This window comes from Rhinatrema bivittatum, chromosome 4, assembly GCF_901001135.1.
Source record: "Rhinatrema bivittatum chromosome 4, aRhiBiv1.1, whole genome shotgun sequence".
Lineage (NCBI taxonomy): Eukaryota > Metazoa > Chordata > Amphibia > Gymnophiona > Rhinatrematidae > Rhinatrema > Rhinatrema bivittatum.
The window spans coordinates 133,772,643-133,794,656 of NC_042618.1; the positions used below are offsets into that span (position 1 = coordinate 133,772,643).

The 22,014-nt window shown below is 44.9% G+C and overlaps 1 protein-coding gene across 7 annotated transcripts in view; it reads right to left on the reverse strand.

The window, feature by feature from the left end:
* Nucleotides 1–22,014, reverse strand: part of GPHN (gephyrin) — a 1,154,395-nt gene that overhangs the window by 178,527 nt on the left and 953,854 nt on the right. For all 7 annotated transcript variants that reach the window (XM_029598877.1, XM_029598878.1, XM_029598879.1 and 4 more), the window contains one exon: nt 560–697. In XM_029598877.1, the coding sequence (XP_029454737.1) occupies nt 560–697 (138 nt within the window). The remainder of the gene's footprint in view (nt 1–559; nt 698–22,014) is intronic.

Consider the following 22,014-nt stretch of genomic DNA (forward strand, 5'->3'; position numbering starts at 1 on the left):
GAGCGACAATTTGTCTCAGCGTTTTAACCAGCTACATTTATGAACATTTTCAGCTGCAAATAAACTGACCAGGCTGCAGTTGAAATTTCTCCAAAATCTGGCTGACTGAAACATAGCCAGCTAAATATAAGCCAACTAGCCCTGCACATGGGGACAGCCATGTAACTTACCCATCTACTGCTAAAATTTCAGCCCTAGCTGGCTAATCCTCCCTGTCAACCAACCATGACTCCAGCAATGTCCAGAATTCAAGCAGTGGTAAAATTTCAAAATAGCTGATCTAGAAGCTTAATTTATTAGGCCACATGATCGCTTTGAAAATCTACCCCTTAGTATTATTTAACTTTTACCTGTATTGGTAAAATCTCAGAAATCTTGGAAATGGAAAAAAATCAGGATTGACTCATGACTTGGAACTGATTGATAGTTCAGAATATAAGAAAAATTTTACATTTGTGATGTCTTTTCAGTTTACAAAGTTCCTCTGCAAGCTTGAACCATAAGCAGGAGATGCTAATAGAAAAGGAAACAAATATAAAACATGAAAAAAATCATATACCTCGATAGTTTATTATTTCAGTTCCAAGCACCGGAGTCATCTCCAAAACTGTGATAAAGGCTTTGTCCATAGATGTTAATGGGAAGGGAGACATGCGGTGTCGTCTTGCTACCTTGGTGATATCAACGGCACTGTGACCTGGGAAAAATGGACACAAGCAAACAAATCATTACTTTGTTAATTAAACAGTTAAAAAAGATCTTCATAAAATAAAATAAAAATAAAAAAAAAGATCTTCATTGCTAATGCTGAACATTTCTCAGTATGCTCTAGCTTGAATCTGCTGTATGTTGATGCTTCCTGTGTTCATGTGGTGATATGTGGGCAAGGTATAACATACCTGTGTATTTATATTTGTGAACTACAGTAAGGGCCCAGCATATAATGACAGGAAAAAGAGGCATTTATGCATGTATGTTCATGCCCTGATCTCTCTCACTATTCCCAAGAATGCCACTTTTCTCTGCAGAGTACATAGTTACACAATGCACATACTTTTCCCAGCAAACAGATGTACATAACACCGAGTCAGCAAGAGCATTACATTTTGCAGATAAAAGTAGAGGCACTGTTACACAGAATGTGTATTTTTACACACATTGAGGAAAATTCAGAAGACTGTTTTATAGGTGTAAACATATCTTCACACATGTGAAACATGTAAAAAATTGCTGTCTTTATATTTTCCATGAGAAGATCATTTTTATTGTATTTCGTGTTCATTTAAGGTTCTTTAGGGATAATTATGGGTACGATACCAAAAGCAGACCTTACAGAAACAAAATCAAATAATGAATAAGCCAAAGTATCAATGGAAATATCTTTTTTAGGATGTGACTACTAATGACCAACACACGAACATAACAAATTACGGTATATATATCAAAATTGCAATAACTATTTTCTTTACCATGCTAGGTTCAGGCTCCACTGAATTCATGCAGTGTGACCGCACTTCATTCTTGGGAAGAAATGTTTGAACTGCCTGCAGGACCTGTAAGCTAATTTTTAAAGGTACGAAGTATGTCTGTGGATTTCAAAATATAAGCTCTGAGTAAACTTTCTCTTCTTGAACTAACCCCATCTCTTTTTTCTTAGTAGGTAAAAGTAATGATATTTCCTCATCCGTGGGGTAGGATGAGATACATCCCAGGTTACTAAGGGAGATCAGAGATATAATAGTGGGGGCCTCAGACAGATCTGTTCAATAGATCCCTCGAAATGGGAGTGGTGCCGCAAGATTGGAGAAGAATGGTTGTGTCCCACTTCACAAGAGTGGTTGCAAAGAGGAGGCTGGAAACTACAGGCTGATCAGCCTCACTTTGGTGGTGGGAAAATGAATAGAGACTCTGTTGAAGGAAAGGTTATCTACAATCCGGTAGCAATCGGGACCTGAAGCAGCATGGATTCACCAGGGTAAGGTCCTGTCAGACAAATCTGACAGATTTTTTTGACTGGGTGACTAGAGAACTGGATCCAGGAAGAGCGCTTGAAGTGATTTACTTGGATTTTAGCAAAGCTTTTGATATGGTCCTGCATAGGAGTCTCATGGATAAAATGAGAAGCTTGGGGGTGGGCATCAAGGTGGTGTGTCGATCATAAATTGGTTGACTGACAGGAGACAGCGTGTAATGGTAAATGGAACCTATTCTGAAGAGAGAACTGTGTTAAGTGGAATGCCACAAGGATTGGTTTTGAGACCAATTCTGTTCAATATCTTTGTGAGTGACAGTTCAGCAGGGACAGAAGGTAAAGTTTGTCTCTTTGTGGATGATACTAAGATCAACAACAGAGTAGAAAGAATGAAAAGTGATTTAGGGAAACTTGAAGAGTGGCTAAAGATTTGGTAGCTGGGATTAAATATCAAGAAGTGCAGAGTCATGCATCTGAGTGCAGTAATCCAACAGAGCTATATGCGATGGGGGTGAAATACTATTGTACATGGACCAGGAGAGGGACCTTGGCGTAATAGTATGTAGTGATCTGAAGGTAGCAAAGAAATGTGACAAGGTGATAACTAAAGGCAGAAGGATGCTGGGCACTATAGAGAGAGGAATAACCAGTAAGAAAAAAGAGATAATGCCCATCCTTGATGAGGTTTCACTTGGAGTACTGTGTTCAGTTCTGGAGAATATCTCAAAAAGGCTAGAGACAGGATGGAGGTGGTCCAGAGAAGGGCAACAAAAATGGTGTGGTATCTGTATCAGAAGACATATGAGGAGAGACTGAAGATCTAAATATGTATACCCTGGAAGAGAGGAGGTGCAGGGAGATATGATACAGATCTTTAGATACTTGAAAGGTTTTAATGATGCATGAACTTCAAACCTTTTCCATTGGAAAGAAAATTGTAGAAATAAAATAAATGAAATAAAATTACAGGGGGATGACACAGAACATAAGAAAATGCCATACTGGGTCAGACCAAGGGTCCATCAAGCCCTGCATCCTGTTTCCAACAGTGGCCTATCCAGGCCATAAGAACCTGGCAAGTATCCAAAAATTAAGTCTAGTCCATGTTACCATTGCTAATGGCAGTGGCTATTCTCTAAGTGAACTTAATAGCAGGTAATGGACTTCTCCTCCAAGAACTTATCCAATCCTTTTTTAAACACAGCTATATTAACTGCACTAACCACATCCTCTGGCAACAAATTCCAGAGTTTAATTGTGCGTTGAGTAAAAAAGAACTTTCTCTGATTAGTTTTAAATGTGCCCCATGCTAACTTCATGGAGTGCCCCCTAGTCTTTCTACTATCCGAAAGAGTAAATAACCAATTCACATCTACCTATTCTAGACCTCTCATGATTTTAAACACCTCTATCACATCCCCCCTCAGTCGTCTCTTCTCCAAGCTGAAAAGTCCTAACCTCTTTAGTCTTTTCTCATAGGGGAGTTGTTCCATTCCCCTTATCATTTTGGTAGCCCTTCTCTGTACCTTCTCCATCGCAATTATATCTTTTTTTGAGATGCAGCGACCAGAATTGTACACAGCATTCAAGGTGCAGTCTCACCATGGAGCGATACAGAGGCATTATGACATTTTCCATTTTATTCACCATTCCCTTTCTAATAATTCCCAACATTCTGTTTGCTTTTTTGACTGCCGCAGCACACTGAACCGACGATTTCAATGTGTTATCCACTATGACACCTAGATCTCTTCCTTGGGTTGTAGCACCTAATATGGAACCCAACATTGTGTAATTATAGCATGGGTTATTTTTCCCTATATGCATCACCTTGCACTTATCCACATTAAATTTCATCTGCCATTTGGATGCCCAATTTTCCAGTCTCACAAGGTCTTCCTGCAATTTATCACAATCTGCTTGTGATTTAACTACTCTGAACAATTTTGTGTCATCTGCAAATTTGATTATCTCACTCATCTTATTTCTTTCCAGATCATTTATAAATATATTGAAAAGTAAGGGTCCCAATACAGATCCCTGAGGCACTCCACTGTCCACTCCCTTCCACTGAGAAAATTGTCCATTTAATCCTACTCTCTGTTTCCTGTCTTTTAGCCAGTTTGCAATCCACGAAAGGACATCGCCACCTATCCCATGACTTTTTACTTTTCCTAGAAGCCTCTCATGAGGAACTTTGTCAAACGCCTTCGGAAAATCCAAGTATACTATATCTACCGGTTCACCTTTATCCACATGTTTATTAACTCCTTCAAAAATGTGAAGCAGATTTGTGAGGCAAGACTTGCCCTGGGTAAAGCCATGCTGACCTTGTTCCATTAAACCATGTCTTTCTATATGATCTGTGATTTTGATGTTTAGAACACTTTCCACTATTTTTCCTGGCACTGAAGTCAGGCTAACCGATCTGTAGTTTCCCGGATCGCCCCTGGAGCCCTTTTTAAACATTGGGGTTACATTTGCTATCCTCCAGTCTTCAGGTACAATGGATGATTTTAATGATAAGTTACAAATTTTTACTAATAGGTCTGAAATTTCATTTTTTAGTTCCTTCAGAACTCTGGGGTGTATACCATCCGGTCTGGGTGATTTACTACTCTTCAGTTTGTCAATCAGGCCTACCACATCTTCTAGGTTCACCGTGATTTGATTCAGTCCATCTGAATCATTACCCATGAAAACCCTCTCCATTACGGGTACCTCCCCAACATCCTCTTCAGTAAACACCGAAGCAAAGAAATCATTTAATCTTTCCGCGATGGCCTTATCTTCTCTAAGTGCCCCTTTAACCCCTCGATCATCTAACGGTCCAACTGACTCCTTCACAGGCTTTCTGCTTCGGATATATTTTTAAAAGTTTTTACTGTGAGTTTTTGCCTCTACAGCCAACTTCTTTTCAAATTCTCTCTTAGCCTGTCTTATCAATGTCTTACATTTAACTTGCCAATGTTTATGCTTTATCCTATTTTCTTCTGTTGGATCCTTCTTCCAATTTTTGAATGAAGATCTTTTGGCTAAAATAGCTTCTTTCACCTCCCCTTTTAACATAAGAACATAAGAAAATGCCATACTGGGTCAGACCAAGGGTCCATCAAGCCCAGCATCCTGTTTCCAACAGTGGCCAATCCAGGCCATAAGAACCTGGCAAGTACCCAAAAACTAAGTCTATTCCATGTAACCATTGCTAATGGCAGTAGCTATTCTCTAAGTGAACTTAATAGCAGGTAATGGACTTCTCCTCCAAGAACTTATCCAATCCTTTTTTAAACACAACTATACTAACTGCACTAACCACATTCTCTGCTGGTAAATGTTTTGCCTTCTTTCCACCTTTCTTAATGTGTGGAATACATCTGGACTGTGCTTCTAGAATGGTATTTTTTACTTTTGTAGCTGCTCCTTTCAGTTTTTTCGAACAATTTTTCTCATTTTATCCAAGTTTCCCTTTTGAAAGTTTAGCACGAGAGCCTTGGATTTGCACACTGTTCCTCTTCCAGTCATTAAATCAAATTTGATCATATTATGATCACTATTGCCAAGCGGCCCCACCACCGTTACCTCTCTCACTAACATCAGGAAATATGTCTTCAGGGAGAGGGTTGTGGATGACTGGACTGCCCTCCTGGAAGATGTGGTGAGGATGAAAACAGTAAATTAATTCAAAAAGGCATGGGATAAACATTGTGGATCTCTAGAGACTAGAGGTTGAAAATGAAGAAAAGAGTTTGCAAGGGTAACCTGAATATAGCGGCAGTGACTATCCTTATCAGAAGGCATGGGAGTTACTACCCTTAACAGAAGGCATGGAGGTAATCTGCACAGAGCAGCAGTTACAACCATAAGCAGCTTGCTGGACAGATTGAATGGACCATTTGGCATCTATCTGCTGATATTACTGTGCTATTATCTTGTATTGGTATGTAAATATGCTATGAACTGCACACACAATTTTAATCACACTGGGGCAGGGGATGGTGCAATTTTCAAAATTACCCTCTTAATCACTTTCACATATACATGGCAGACCACTAAAACCTTCCATATTTCCTTGGAAATCTGTGGGCAGTTCCAATGCATCACTGGAGTTTCCTGAGGGTTTCTGTGGATTGTTTGCATAAGCCTGGTGATCCATAGTGATTCATATTGTACAAAATCCTTTTTCTAAACAAGCATGCTGCTTAACAGTTTAAATATTTTTAAAGATATTACCTACTTTTAGAAATACAGATGATATCAGCAGGTAAGAACTATATCCAGTCTACCTTGCTGCCACAGATCTTATTACTTGATCTGTGGTATACTCCCTTCCTTCCTGCAGTGAAATCCCTTTGAGGTCCATATTCATCCGCTATCCAGCTGAACAAGTTAACCAGATAAACATATCCAGCCATGCTGCTGAAGTTTATCCGGCTAACTTTAGACCTGCTCAATGTCAGGGCTAACTTATCTAGTTAACTTAGCCAGATAAGGCTGAATATCAGCATGTATCCACTAAGAGAGAGATTTATGAAGTTTTGATAGGGCTATAATACGCATTAAACAGCATACATCTCACAATTAATGCTTTATATGGACCCGGTGGAGGAGGGAGTCTGCTTGTTTGAGGAGGGATTTGGACAGGGGGGTGTGTCGTTGCTGTGTGGCAGAATTTTTGTATTTTTAAACTGTTTTTTGTGGGGCCATCTCAAATGGTGGACCCAGGGTGTGCAAGAGGATCTAGTAAGACCCCTGCTGACTTTTTTTTTTAACTTGTGGAGGGGGAATTGTGTTGTGCCACATGGCCCTTTAAAGCGATGGTGGCGCTATGCATTTGGGGCCACCATTGTGCGTTTACAAGGCCCCAGCTATGTTTATTTGTCTCACTGACTTTTACCATGAGACAAAAGAACATGGCAATACAACTGCAATATTTTGTCGGAAAGGGACAAAATATCACAGTACTGCCCCCTCCACCAATGATAATGGGCCCCTCCTGTGATAAAATATCGTGGCTTTATGAACCTAGGCCTAAGTTACTAGATAAGTAGCACCGCTAATGAATGCCCTCAGTCCCAGTCCCAACTTAGCTAGACAGTTATCCGACTAAGTGGTGGCTGCTGAATGTGGCCGAACATTGAAACAGCACCAGTTAGTTGGACTATTTATTTATTTAGATTTTGCTCACGACTTTGCAGTAGTACTTCAAGGCAAGTTAATTCAGGTACTGGCACTGAATAAAAACACCTTTTTTAAAATTTAAACATTTTATTTAATTTATATATTTATTTGTATTCCGCAAATCTGACATTCTATATTTTATCGGGCTAATTTAAAAACGAGTGCGCCCCTTCATGCGCATTTTGGCGTGCAAGCAGAGATATGCTGGAATTTTAAATCATGTGTGCTCTTGAACACATATGATTTAAAATGTGCGTGCCACATGTAGGTATGCTCCTAATTTTAAGAGGTTACTCGAGCAAACCTACTTTGCGTGTTTTGCACAGGTCTTTGCCGGCTTTAACGTGTATGTAAGTGGATTTTAAAACATGCTCACATGAGGGACATTCCCAGTTTTTCCAATTAGTCCACCAGTTTGCCCAGACAATCTCGAGGTCATCAAGACTCTCTGGTTCTTTATCCTTCAAACATCCCCAGTTGACCAGGACCCTTTGCCTTGTCGTACAAGTCCTAAAACGCAAGATCTATAGACTTGCTCCTCAGTAGGTGTAACAGTGCAATTATGTGGCTAAAAAGCCACCTGGTGCTCTGCAGCCTCCAGGTTTTAAAATACAGAGTTACACGCGTAACAATTGGCTCCATCCCAGAATACCCAATGCCACGCCCCTTATTTTTTGCTCTTGCATGTACATATACACACATTGTGTAGCTTTTAAAATCTGCGTTGCTTACGCACAGCCCACATCAGAGTTAATTGGGGTATTTGTTAATAAGCAAATATAGCACAAGAGAGGGCTTTGAAAAAGACAAAATCTTCAAACGTAGTCAACAGAGACAAGGTGGTGCAATACAGAAAAGAAAAACAATGTCATCAAGAACTAAACATCCTAAGAGGTCATCCAGTGTGATTACAATAGTCCCAAAACTTTCCTCATATGCTATCATATTTCTCCAATTTCCCCCAAAGAGAATAAGTAAGCTTTTCAATAATAGCAATGTCAACCAGTTGTTTTTTCCACTGTGGCATGTGAGGAGTCCTTTTCCAAAATAAAACAATAGTGAAGTCCATATTCAGCTGCTGTGCACGTTAGTCAGTTATACGGTACTGGCTAACTAGCAGGGTATATTCAGGAGTGGTTCTTAAGGTTAATGGAGACACAAACACCCAAATACATAAACCCCCCAGAGCCCACTTAAACCCAGATAATTTACAGGGAATCCTGATACCAGGGACCAATGTAAGAATTTTGGATTTAGCAAAGTTAAGTTGGTACCTAGAGAGCCTACCAAATTCCTCCATCACTAGCATCAACTGTGGTACAGATCTAAACAACTGTGATAAAAAAAAAAAGCAAGACGTCATCAGCATATAAAGAGATTTTGTGCTCCACCCCTACCATCTTAATACCACTGATTGCAGACTGTATCTGTATTGCTTGAGCTAGAGGCTCAATTGCTATGGCAAAGAGAAGAGGGGACAGGGGCCATCCTTGACATGTCCCACTGGAAATCGCAAAACCCTATGTCAAACAACCATTTACCAATATGTGTGTGCTAGGAGTCAAATACATTGCAAGAACTGAATGGTTAAACTCCTCCAGAAAACCAAATGCTATAAATATAGCTGAAATAGCTCCCACAATAAAAAAAAAGGGGGCGTGGTTAGGCTAATTACCATGCTCCCACATCACATAGGCAATTTTCGCAAGGTGCGATAAATATATTGCACCTGCACTATTTTTCACTTCACATGCTGAATAATATATCAGAGAGAGAGAGAGAGAGAACCTCTGTGCAGAGTCAGTCTGACACTCACTATATATGTACCACTGTAGAAGGGCACTTTTAATTGGGATGGGTTTCAGAAGATGGGGGGGGGGGGGGGGGTTGGGGGGTTAGGGGGTAGTTTTACAGAAACATTCTGAGGTATTCATAGTAAAACTGACATCACTAAAGATTTGTAGTCATTATAATGGATGAAAAATAATAACTAGAGGAGTAGATGAAAAGTGTAACTAAAAGAGTACAACACAAATCTACTACTACTTTTCTTTAGTGATATCAATTTTACTATGAATACCTCAGAATGTTTCTGTAACACCAACCCCTTAATTCCCCCCCCCCCCCAACCTTCCGAAACCCAAGTGCCCCTCTACAGTGGTACATATATATATATAGAGAGAGAATGACAAACTGACTCTATACAGAGGTTCTCTCTCTCTCTCTCTCTCTCTCTCTCTCCCCCTCCAATGCTGTAAAAATATTTTCGGCATACGCATTTAAGTTGCGCTTTTATTGTGTGCGTTAGGGTTTTAATGCGCATGTTAAGGCCCTATTGCGAAATGATAAATGACCCTGTCAGTGAGTAATCCAAATAGATAGGGCCAATGAACTCAATCAAAGGTCTTATTAGCATTCTGGGCTATTATAGCCCCAGACATCTTCCAGGACTTGACAAGGTGAATAATAATAAAATGTCTCCTAGTGTTATAGGTGGACCATCAGCTTTCAATAAATCCTGTCTGACTGGGGTAGATAATGTGACATATAACAGTCTCAAAGTGTAATTGTAAAACTTTAGGCAGAATTTTAATATCCAACCTCCAGGTCCTCTCCACGTTTCTTAAGGAGCAATATAAGATCAGCCAGATCAAAGTCAGCTATATCCTTGGGAGCTAACTGTAAGTAATTAAATAATTCTTTTAACAAAGGCACAAAAGAACCCATACATTTCTTGTAAAATTCAATATGGTATCCATTGGGGCACAGCTTTTGCTTGATGGTAAGCTGGCGATTGCTCTCATGATCTCTAAATCGGAGATGGGGAACTTCAAGCATTCAGTCATCTCATCAGAAACCTTTGGGAGATATGAGAGCAGAAAGTTGTCCATGGGAGCAGGGTCATTGATTGAGGAGCCATGGAACAAAGCCTCATAATATTACCTTACTAAAGACCCCATTTCAATAGTATCTGTAACTATCCTACCAATATGGGATCTAAGTTTATGAACAGAGATTTGAGACTGCCTCTTTTTAACCAACTTGGGCTAACAAGGTGCCATTCTTATTTCCAAGTTCATAATAGCATTGTTTAGTATGCCGAAGAGCTAATTCAATTTTATGAACTTGTAGAGCCCTGAGGCAGTCTCTCAGGCCCAACAACTTCCTATATGCTTTATCAGAGCAGATGCATTTGTGTTCAACCACATTATTTCAGTCTCCACCTGAAGGTGATCCCTCAGGTAAAACTTCTTAAGGTGGCTGGCTTTTATCCCTCAGCACAGCCTTAAAGGTGCACCATCTCACAGATGGGTTATAGTCCAGTGGGCTATGGTGATAGGTAAAATCAGCAATCACATCCTGGACCATGTTAAGTGTGGCCCCCTTCTGAGCCAGAAAGTCAGAGAGCTCCTCTGCAAAAGTGCTATCACATGGTGTTGAATCACTTTCTCTACTAGGTCCCTCACATGGTAATTTTTCCAAGGGGTAGCTCCTTTTACAGGCATTATCTCATGGGGAAGGGTCTGGACTAAGGTAATGTGATGGCACACACCAAAGGCCATTCATTTCTTCTGTGCAGTCACAGGTTCGGCCCATCACTTTTATACTGTGCCAATCTGTTGTTGTTTCTATAATGCTGTCAATCTCCTGCAATACTATGCCTAAAGGGACATTCTGCACCAAAATGGACATACTTATATCAAACTTCTCCCTTTTTCATCAGTTTTCTAGAACTCGCAAGGCCATGGTTATGGTAGGTCACAAAAGATGGTTGGGTATTACTTATCTGGTTGGGATGTGGTACAGGTAAAGAAAGAAAAACTTTCCTATCCCAGTGGTGCCTCTACTCTCTGGCTCCCCCCTTGGTCCGGACTATGAATTACTCCTATACTTGGGGTGGGGAGCCCCACCTGAGAAATTATATTTGCTAATATGATTTATCTTTAGTTTTGTAGCCTGAGTGGGGGATGAGATAGGGTCCTGGTTACCCTGAAACCATAATTCTTTGCTTTTCCCAAACAACCTGTCACTTGTGGTACCACAGACCAGATAAAATCATCACACCAGAATAAAACAGTAATTAACCTGTTTACTAATATTGTGTAAGTAGATAGTAAATCCAACCAGAACATTAAATGGGAAAATACAGTGGTAAAATATAATTTAAACTTGCAATTTTATTTTAAATTAAGCAATGCAGAAATAACACTGGGTATTGCCTGTTAGCTAGGGTAACCAACATACTCATATGACTAATAAAAAAAATATAAGGAACACTAACAGAGAAAGAATGTGGGGAAAACAGTGAAATACACAGCTTTCAAAAATTGTCTTTACTTGAAGTACTCAAAAAGAGGGTGAGAAAGAGATCCACCTTAATGTCACCAGTTTGTTAAGGATACACCCTGACTCAAACACGAAATTGTATGGAAAAAAAAGCAAGTAAGAAAATGAAGAAGTCCTTCTTGATGGTGGAGCTGTCTACATGGCAAACCAAATAGATGAACACTGCAGTGTGTGAAAGGCCTCTTTCTTCTGGGGAGCTTCCCCAAATGGTTTACTTGGTACTAAATAGAAAGCTGGCCTGGTTGTAGTCTCTTACAGAAGGACCACAGTCCACCATCTTCTCTGTCCCAGCCCTATCTTGTGTGTCTGTACCTGTCAGCAAGGTTTTATGCTTGATTTTGACTGATAGGCTGAAGCAGTTAAGATGAGATACTGAGTTTGTGACAAAAAGCAAGGAAATAAACCTTCACCCTCCTCTGCTAAGATACACTCTGTGCGAAGTTTAGAATACTTAATTCAGTCACTTAGGAGGGTGATCCAGCCATGTGCTCCTGGGCCTGGATAATAAGTCTCTCAGTCTGTCAGCTCCAGGCTCCTCTGCCCCTTGTTGGGATTTTACATGTAGCTCGGCTTTGAAGCAAGAACAGCTGTTTGTCTCTCTGTTTCCTCAGAGTGCAGATTTCTGTCTCTCCATCTTGATAATTAGCTCTTCAGGAGAAGAACTGATTACACAGCTGCCAGATGTACTCCTCTCTTTCTGGCTCCAAATCCTGGCCTTTCCTCCTCCTCACACACAGACATAGCCAGCCAATTTGCGCCTTTTCCACGGCTCTGAAGGATTCACAGGATCGTAAGTTGGAGGCTCACGAAGTGCATCTCGACGTTCTGGCCCTCGGGGTACAGGCATCTTGCTGTAGCAGCCTCATGATGCGGGCAGGCCTTCAGTGGGTTCAACAGTTGCTCTGTGCCCGGGATCTTCCGCCAGCAGAGGCAGAGCAAGCCGAACGTCTGGAGGCCGTAACCGCCTATGTATCGGACGCCCTCTACGACCTGGTCCGTGTACAGGCGAAGGCGATGGTTTCGGCGGTGGCTGCCCGGAGGCTCCTTTGGCTACGCCATTGGTCGGCTGATCAGACGTCGAAGACTCGGCTGGGCACGCTGCCCTTCAAAGGTAAGATGCTCTTTGGAAAGGATCTCGAGAAGCTTATGGACTCTTTGGCTGACAACAAGGTCCATAAGCTCCCAGAGGACCGCCCTAAGTCTTCCCGGTCCTTCGCGCCCTCCCGCTCTCGCTTCAGGGGCCAGTGTCGCTTCGCTTCTCAGGGGCGGGGCGGCTCCGCGAGGGGTTCTTCTCATGCTCAGTCCTGGTCGCAGTCCTTTCGTGGCAGGCGGCCCTTTCGTGAGGGCCAGCCCGTGCGTGCCACCTCTAAACCTGAAGTTCAGCTGACCCATTCCTCGGTTCCTTACCTGGGCGGATGGCTCTCCTTGTTCTTCGAGGAATGGGTCAAGATCACATCGGATCAGTGGGTCCTCGACATTAACAAAGACGGGTACGCTTTCGAGCTCGTCAGGGACCTGCCGGATCTCTTTCTCTTCTTGCCTTGCAGACGGGCCAAGAGGGACGCGGTGGTCCAGACCCTCTCCAAACTCCTGGATCTGGGAGCGGTGGTCCCAGTTCCGGAAAGGGAGATTGGCGCAGGCCAGTATTCTATTTACTTCACCGTGCCCAAAAAGGATAGGTCCTTCCGCCCCATTCTGGACCTCAAGAGGGTCAATCGGGCCCTCAAGATCCCCCACTTCCGCATGGAAACCCTGCGTGCGGTCATTGCGGCGGTCCGCCCCGGAGAGTTCCTTGCTTTTCTCGACCTCACAGAAGCGTACTTCCACATTCCCATCCACCGCGACTACCAGAAGTATCTCCGATTCCACATCCTCAACCAGGACTTCCAGTTTCGAGCTCTCCCCTTCGGCCTCGCAACTGCTCCTCGCACCTTTACGAAGGTCATGGTAGTGGTAGCGGCAGCCCTGCGCCGGGAAGGGATTCTCGTCCATCCCTATCTGGACGATTGGCTCATCAGGGCCAAGTCGGAGACCTCTTGCCAACAGGCGGTGGATCGCGTCTTGGAGCTCCTTGCCTCCCTCGGGTGGATAGTGAACTTTTCCAAGAGCAAGCTTCAGTCCTCCCAGGAGTTGGAATTCCTGGGAGCCCACTTCGACACCCGAGTAGGCAAGGTCTTCTTACCACGGGCGCGCGCCCTCAAGCTGATCGATCAGGTCCGGAATCTGATCGCGTTACCTTCTCCGACCGCCTGGGATTATCTTCAAGTCCTGGGATCCATGGCTTCCACCATCGACCTTGTCCCCTGGCTTTTGCTCATATGCGTCCGTTGCAGACAGCTTTGCTATCCCGTTGGCAGCCAGTGTCGGAGCAGTTTCACGTAGTCCTCCCGTTCTTGGATTCTACTGCCGACGAAGTACAGTGGTGGCTGTCTCTTCCTCATCTTCTGCAAGGGATGCCTCTTCAAGCTCCACAGTGGACGATAGTGACCACGGATGCCAGCCTGTTGGGCTGGGGTGCGGTCTGCCTTTCTCAATCCACCCAAGGAATATGGTCACAGACTCAGTCGCGCTGGCACATCAATCGACTGGAAACCTTGGCGGTCCACCTGGCTCTTCAGGAGTTCCTTCCCCTGATCCACGGCAAGGCGGTAAGAGTCCTCTCCGACAACTCCACCACAGTGGCCTACATCAGTCGCCAAGGGGGCACCCGCAGTCCCCTGGTAGCCTTGGAAGCCAGCCGTCTCCTCTCTTGGGTGGAGCGCCACCTACAGTGCCTGGCGGCCTCTCACATAGCAGGCAAAGAAAATGTTCAAGCCGACCCGTTGGCAGCCAGTGTCAGAGCAGTTTCACGTAGTCCTCCCGTTCTTGGATTCTACTGCCGACGAATTACAGTGGTGGCTGTCTCTTCCTCATCTTCTGCAACGGATGCCTCTTCAAGTTCCACAGTGGACGATAGTGACCACGGATGCCAGCCTGTTGGGCTGGGCGGCAGTCTGCCTTTCTCAATCCACCCAAGGAATATGGTCACAGACTCAGTCGCGCTGGCACATCAATCGACTGGAAACCTTGGCGGTCCACCTGGCTCTTCAGGAGTTCCTTCCCCTGATCCACGGCAAGGCGGTAAGAGTCCTCTCTGACAACTCCACCACAGTGGCCTACATCAGTCGCCAAGGGGGCACCCGCAGTCCCCTGGTAGCCTTGGAAGCCAGCCGTCTCCTCTCTTGGGTGGAGCGCCACCTACAGTGCCTGGCGGCCTCTCACATAGCAGGCAAAGAAAATGTTCAAGCCGACTTCCTCAGCCAGCAGTCGCTCAATCCGGGAGAGTGGGAGCTCTCGGACGCGGCCATGGCTCTGATAGTGGACAGGTAGGTGGGGTCCTCCTCACCTCGACCTCATGGTGACTCTGCGCAATGCCAAGGCAAATCGGTTCTTCAGCCGCTGGAGGGAGCACGGCGCCGAGGGCGTGGATGCTCTGGCTCTACCTTGGCCAGCGGACGTCCTTCTGTATGTGTTCCCCCCGTGGCCTCTGGTGGGGAAAGTTCTCAGGAGAATAGAGCTCCACCGGGGACCGGTGATTCTCGTCGCTCCCAAGTGGCCGCGAAGACCGTGGTTCGCGGATCTCATCAATCTGGCGGTGGACGGGCCCCTGCGACTCTGTCATCTTCCTCGTCTCCTCCGGCAGGGGCCTGTATTTTTCGACCAGGCCGATCGCTTCTGTCTAGTGGCCTAGCTTTTGAACGGCGTCGCCTGAGGCACAAGGGTTATAAGGAGGAGGTCATCCCCACCCTGCTGCGAGCCCGGAAGCAGTCGACTTCTCTGGTCTATGTGCACATCTGGAAAGTTTTTGAGTCCACGTGTGCGGAGTCTGGTGTTCCGGCACGCTCCGCCTCGATTCCTCTGGTTCTTTCTTTTCTTCAGAAGGGTCTCTCTAAGGGCCTCTCCTTCAGTTCTCTTCACGTTCAAGTCTCTGCGCTCGGCTCTCTCCTGGGTCGGGTGGACGGTCATTCCTTAGCTGCTCACCCGGACGTGATTCGTTTCCTGAGGGGTGTTAGGCACCTCCGTCCCCCCTCTTGTGCCACGTGTCTGTCGTGGAGTCTCAACCTAGTCCTTTGTGCTCTCTGTACGGCTCCCTTTGAGCCTCTTCCCCTCGCTACGCTCAAGGATCTGACACTCAAAACTGTCTTTCTGGTCTCTATCTCCTCTGCTCGCTGGATCTCCGAGCTCCAGGCGCTGTCCTGTCAGGAGTGCTTGGCCACCGCAGAGACATAAGAATCCACCGAGGGATATCGCAGCAGCTCCAAACCCTCCTCCGGAAGGGGATAGAGCTTATCCATCGCACGCCCCACCTAGAGCGCACCCTCGGGGGCCTCCCATTCCCGCAGGATAAGGAGCTTGAGCATGGGGTGGAAGGGAAAGGCCGAGGCCGGAGCCCGGAGCCCCCCCAGGACCGGGTTCATATCCTTAGGAAGTGAGGCCATGAGATTATCCACGGAAGGACTCTCCAGACCCAGCTCCTGCAGAACAAAGGGCAGGAGGGGCTCCAATTCCTCCTTACAAAAATGGTGAAAGGCTCTGGGGTCATCCCCCTCTAGGGGGGGGGGGGCATCTGCCGAATCCGAGGAAGCGGCGGGGTCCGAGGACCTGGGAGACACTTGGGGGGGGGGCCACCCCCGGGACCACCCGCAGCCGAACTGGTCCCTGGGGCTCCGCAGCTGGTCTGGCGGTCAACGGCGCTGAGCGAGGGATTTTTGGCGGGGGACACACACAAGGGGGGGGCTTTCGTCCTGCTCATGCAAGCTAGCTAAGTAAGATTTGTGCATGAGGAGGACGAAATCCGCTGAAAAAGGAACCCTGGATTTGACGGTGGGGGGGGGGGGGAAGGGGGGGTGAGGAGGGGTCAGGACCCCCCTCCTGGGGACCCGCGGGGGCCAAATCGGGGGTTAAATCAAAAAAATCTGGCCCCCCAGCCCCAGGGAGCACTGAAATAGGTCCCGATGAAAAATCCAATATGGCGGCCGTTCCTGGGCTCTGCTGACCCGGGAAAGGCCTGGCCATGCTGGGAGGAGTGGAGCCCCGGGCTAAATTTGCTTGTCCTGCCGAGGAGGGACCTTCCCCACCCGGCAGGCAAGCATTGCAAAGGCCCTGACGCGAAAAACGCGAAGGCGGCAGCCCACAAGAGAGGCAGGCTGCCTGCTGGGACATAGCTAAGCCGCGGCTGAAGAAAAAAAAGCTTGATTGACAGCCTGCACAGCAGGAGAGAGCAGGAGGAAAACCTGCTGCCCTTCTGCTTGTCTGGCTGCCTGTTCTAGGCCTCTCTGACCAGAAAAAAAGGAAAAAAGCTGGTCAACTGCTGCCAATAAGTTAGAGGTATGTGAGTACCTGCAACTTATTTAAAGTTTGAAACTAAAGTTTATTTATTTATTTATTTATTTACTGAGCGCAGCAGCGGGTTCAAAACCCTCTCGGCAGCCAGATTGGGGGGGGGGGGGGAACGAGGCCCAGAAAGCGTCAGTCCCCACACCTGGAAGCGTCCACGGACTCAGGCTATGCAGGGAACCCCCTCCTGCAAAAGGGGCAAAGCCCCCCTGAGCAGGGCAAGAGCTGGGAGACGGCACAGTCTCCCACACAGAAACAGGAAAAATCACTAAAAAGAAGGCAAAATTCCCTTCTAGTTTGTATTGTTTTTGACAAGAAATACTTGCTTGAGCCTAGCAAAGAAAGAAGAAAAAGGCTGACTAGCCTACAGCAGAGAACCGAAGGGGAGATGCTGCACCTGCTGGAGACAGACGAATACTGAAGGGTTAGAGGATAGGCTCTGTCCTGATATAGGGCATCCTTCAAGGTATTCACTAATTGCTGTGCCGTGGCCACTGTAGCAAACCACTTAATACCATCCGGGCATGCTACCCACAATTTCGCCGGGTAGAGGAGAGCAAACCCCAGCCCCAAAGTATGAAGTCGTTTGCAAACCGGAACAGGTTTTGTTGTTTTCAAGTACAAAAGTATTAGAATATAAGGAAATAAGAACTTGCCATACTGGGTCATACTGAGCCAGTATGACCCATACATGAAGCCCAGTATCCTGTTTCCAACAGTGGCCAAGCCAGATCACAAGAACATGACAAGATCCCAATAGTAAATAGATTTCATGCTGCTATTGTACAGTGAGAAATAGTGGCTAATTCTTAGGTCTGCTTGGTTAATAACAGTTTATTGATTTCTCCTCCAGGAACTTCTCCAAACTTTTTTTAAATCCAGCTACACTAATTGCCTTAATCACATCCTCTGGTAATGAATTCCAGAGCTTAACTGTGTATTGAGTGAAAAATAATTTTCTCTGATTTGTTTTGAGTGTGCTACTAACTTCATGGAATGCCCCCTAGTCTCTGTATTTTTTGAAAGAGTAAATAAATGACTTACATTTATTCATTCGATTCCACTCATGATTTTATAGACATCTAGAATATCCCCCCTCAGCCATCTCTTCTCCAACTATATCTTTTTAGAGATGCGGCGACCAGAACTGAAAATACTCTAGATGCGGCCTTACCATGGAGCGATAAAGAGGCATTATGACATTTGCCATTTTATTCTCTATTCCTTTCCTAATAATTCCTAACATTCTGTTTGCTGTTTTGACCACCACCACACACTGAACTGAAGATTTCATAGTATTGTCCACTATGATGCCCAGGTTCTAACACTGTAACTACAATCTGGTAGCGGTTTCCCATGTGCATTACTTTGCACTTGTCCACATTAAATTTCATCTGCTATTTAAATGCAATATCCTCCTGCAATTTTTCAAAATCCACTTGTGATTTTTAACAACTCAGAATAATTTTGCATCGTCTGAAACCTTATTACTTCACTCATTGTCCCCCTTTCCAGGTCATTTATAAATATATTAAAAAGCAACAGCATAGATCACTGCTTCCCTTCTCCACTGAGAAAACTGACCATTTAGACCTGCTTCTCTTCTTCCTTTCTTTATAACCAGTTTGTAATCCTCACTAGGACTTTGCTTTCTATCTTGTGATTTTAAAATTTTCTCTCATGGGGCACTCTGTCCAATGCCTTCTGAAAATCCAAATACACAACATCTATCAGCTCACCTTCATACACGTTTATTAATTCCTTCAAAAAAATGTATCAGATTGGTGAGGCAAGATTTCGCTGGTGTAAATCCATGCTGGCTGTGTCCCATTAAATCATGACTTTCTATGGGGCGGATTTTCAGAGCCCTGCTCGCCTAAATCCGCCCAAAACCGGGCGGATTTAGGCGAGCAGGGCCCTGCGCGCCGGTAAGCCTATTTTACATAGGCCTACCGGCGCGCGCAGAGCCCCGGGACTCGCGTAAGTCCCGGGGTTTTCGGAGGGGGCGTGTCGGGGGGCGGGCCCGAACCGCGCGGCGTTTTCGGGGCGTGTCGGGAGCGTTCCGGGGGCGGGCCCGGGGGCGTGGCTATGGCCCGGGGCGGCCCGGGGGCGTGGCCGCGCCCTCCGGACCCGCCCCCAGGTCGCGTCCCGGAGCGCAGGAGGCCCGCTGACGCGCGGGGATTTACGCCTCCCTCTGGGAGGCGTAAATCCCCCGACAAAGGTAAGGGGGGGGCTTAGACAGGGCCGGGTGGGTGGGTTAGGGTAGGGGAAGGGAGGGGAAGGTGAGGGGAGGGCAAAAGGAAGTTCCCTCCGAGGCCGCTTCGATTTCGGAGCGGCCTCGGAGGGAACGGGGGTAGGCTGCGCGGCTCGGCGCGCGCCGGCTATACAAAATCGATAGCCTTGCGCGCGCCGATCCAGGTTTTTAGCAGATACGCGCGGCTCCGCGCGTATCTACTAAAATCCAGCGTACTTTTGTTTGCGCCTGGAGCGCAAACAAAAGTTCTGTGATTTTGTTTTTTACAATAGTTCCTATGATTTTTCCCAGCACTGAAGTCAGATTCACCAGTCTCTATTTTCCTGAATCACTCCTGTAGCCCTTTTTTTTAAAGATTGAGATTACATTAGCCACCCTCCAGTCTTCAGGCATGACGGATGATCTCAATTACAAATTACTAGTAAAATTTAATTTTTGAATTCTTTCAGAACTCTAGGTCTTATACCATCTAACCAAGCAAGTTGATACTCTATATTTTGTCAATCTGCTTTATTATGTCTTTCAGCTTCACAGTGATTTGTATCAGTTCTTCTGGATCATCACCATTGAAAACAGTTTCTGGCACAGGTATTTCCCCAACATCCTCTTCAGTAAACACCGAAGCAAAGGATTCATTCATTCTTTCCATTTTGGCCTTATTGCTCTTCTATGGCCTTATTTTATTCCTTTTTTATACTTCAAGGTGTGGAAAACATGTTCAGTTTTATTTGTAGGAGGCCTTGGTAAGAAATAAGAAAGAACCTGATTCTAATGGAACTGAGAAACAACCTTTGGAAGAAACTGATGAGGCCCCCTGCCACGTAACTTTTTTTCTCCTATGGATGCAGTGTAAGATATAAAGATAAGTAGGCAGATCTGCGGGGTTTTAAGGGTCGAGGATAACTGGGGGGAGTGAAAGCTACTAAACTAGGGGGGTTTGGAGGACCTCTCTCTTAACTGGGGATGAACTGATAAACTGGAAATGGCATCAGCATACGCAACCTTTTAAAATCCCCCGATTTACATGGTAAAAGTGGCATTTGCGTGCACTTGTGTTCTCACTTAAAATTTGGGGCACATGTGCACATGGCCAGGCTATTTTATAACATGTGTGTATATATGTGCACAACTTATAAAATAGTCACGTCCCTGGCCATGGGCTGACAAACGTGTGCACACTTGCACCGGTTTGAAAGTTACCATTCCTGGCAATATTTATTGCTAAGAGTATAACTAGGAGGGTTCAGACTTATATGGCTACTGCTCACCCATGTTAAGCTTGGGCTCCTCCATAAAAACAGTTCTGGCTATGCCATTGGGAGCACAACATAAGTTATGCACCTAAGTAAGGAGCACAATAAAAGATATGCTTCTGTATGCTCTCTCCTGTTCAACCCCTCCTGAGTTAAAATGGGCAGTCATCCTGTGCTTATCACATATTTTAACTCCCTTTGTATTAGCATAGTATTAGCTTACTGCACTGGAAATGAAAACAAATGTTAACCTGTTGGTTAAAATTGTGAGCTGATGTTCAGCGCACAGGCTCTTCAATGCACCGGTTATTGCATTGGTCTGATTATGCATGGAGATTTGATTATGCAATTCCCTGTGTAATTTCTCTTCACTGTGCCCATGGCCCTTTTACCCAGTAGATAAAAGTACACATGCTGTGAAAGCATGTACAATGTAAGGGAGCAGGGCAATAATCAAATCACATTTTTCTGGGGGTAAACATACTTACCCATAAACAATCTTCTGATTATTGCCCCCAATAAAGTGCTGAGCATTTTTTGAAAATTGACCCTTTAGATACATCTTAAATTGTTCATAGTAAACATAGTAAGCTCCTACATACACCTACATACCCCAAGTAGAAACCTGAGGTCAGCAAACAAAGGACTCCTAAAAACACCACCAACGCATTCAAATCAACTCACCTCCACCCAAAATAGAGCTATCTCACTTGGCAGTCCAAAACTATGGAACTCCCTCCCGACTAAGCTAAGAATTCAAGAAAACCTAAAAACCTTTAAAAAAAAATTAAAAACTTGGTTGTTCAACAAAGCATACCAATCCACCCAAAGGATCATCTAAACATCGCCGTCCTCCAACACAACCTCATGACTAATTGAAATTCATCACATCTATGCTTTTCTTAAATAAGAAAGAACTCATAAACTGAACTTAATCATTACTTATGTTATTTCCTAAGCCTAATAACAGTTTGTACTTTACAACCATTGTTAACCCCCCATTTCCCTATAACCTATTTTGTAAACCGTTAAGATGGCATTATTTTAACGTTTCCGAATGACGGTATATAAAACTCTTCAAATAAATAAAAATAAATAAAATACAGATTTACTAAGACTGTGACTGTTAACCCATCAGTGAGTACTCACATTTTACCACAATTACTGAGAGCAGTGGGAATGGTTCAGGTTGTACACTGCATCAGTTCTATTGGTTAATATACTACTTTAGGAGAACTGTGCTACTTAGAAAACTTCACTAAACAGGAGGTCATCATATTATTGGGCAGCTGATTTCAGCCAGTGCCTCCCTCCTACCCCAGTCTTAGGTATTTTACAAGGCTGCAGCACTTTGTCATGTGATTGCTGGGGGGGAGGGGGGTTAAGACAATGTGCATTCTACCTCCCCAGACATTCCCCACACTAATCTAATGTCTGCGGTTACCTCACCGATCCCTTCCATTAGTGATCACAGGCCCCACCTCCTACACTCACTCTGACACGCTACATGATATATCCAGCATGTTTCCTAGGGGCTACAGTTCTGCTCTCAGCACTGCTGTGAAGGATACAGGAAGCTTGAGACTGTACTTTGTCCTCTGAAATTCCCCAGAAAATAACAGAATACAAGGAAG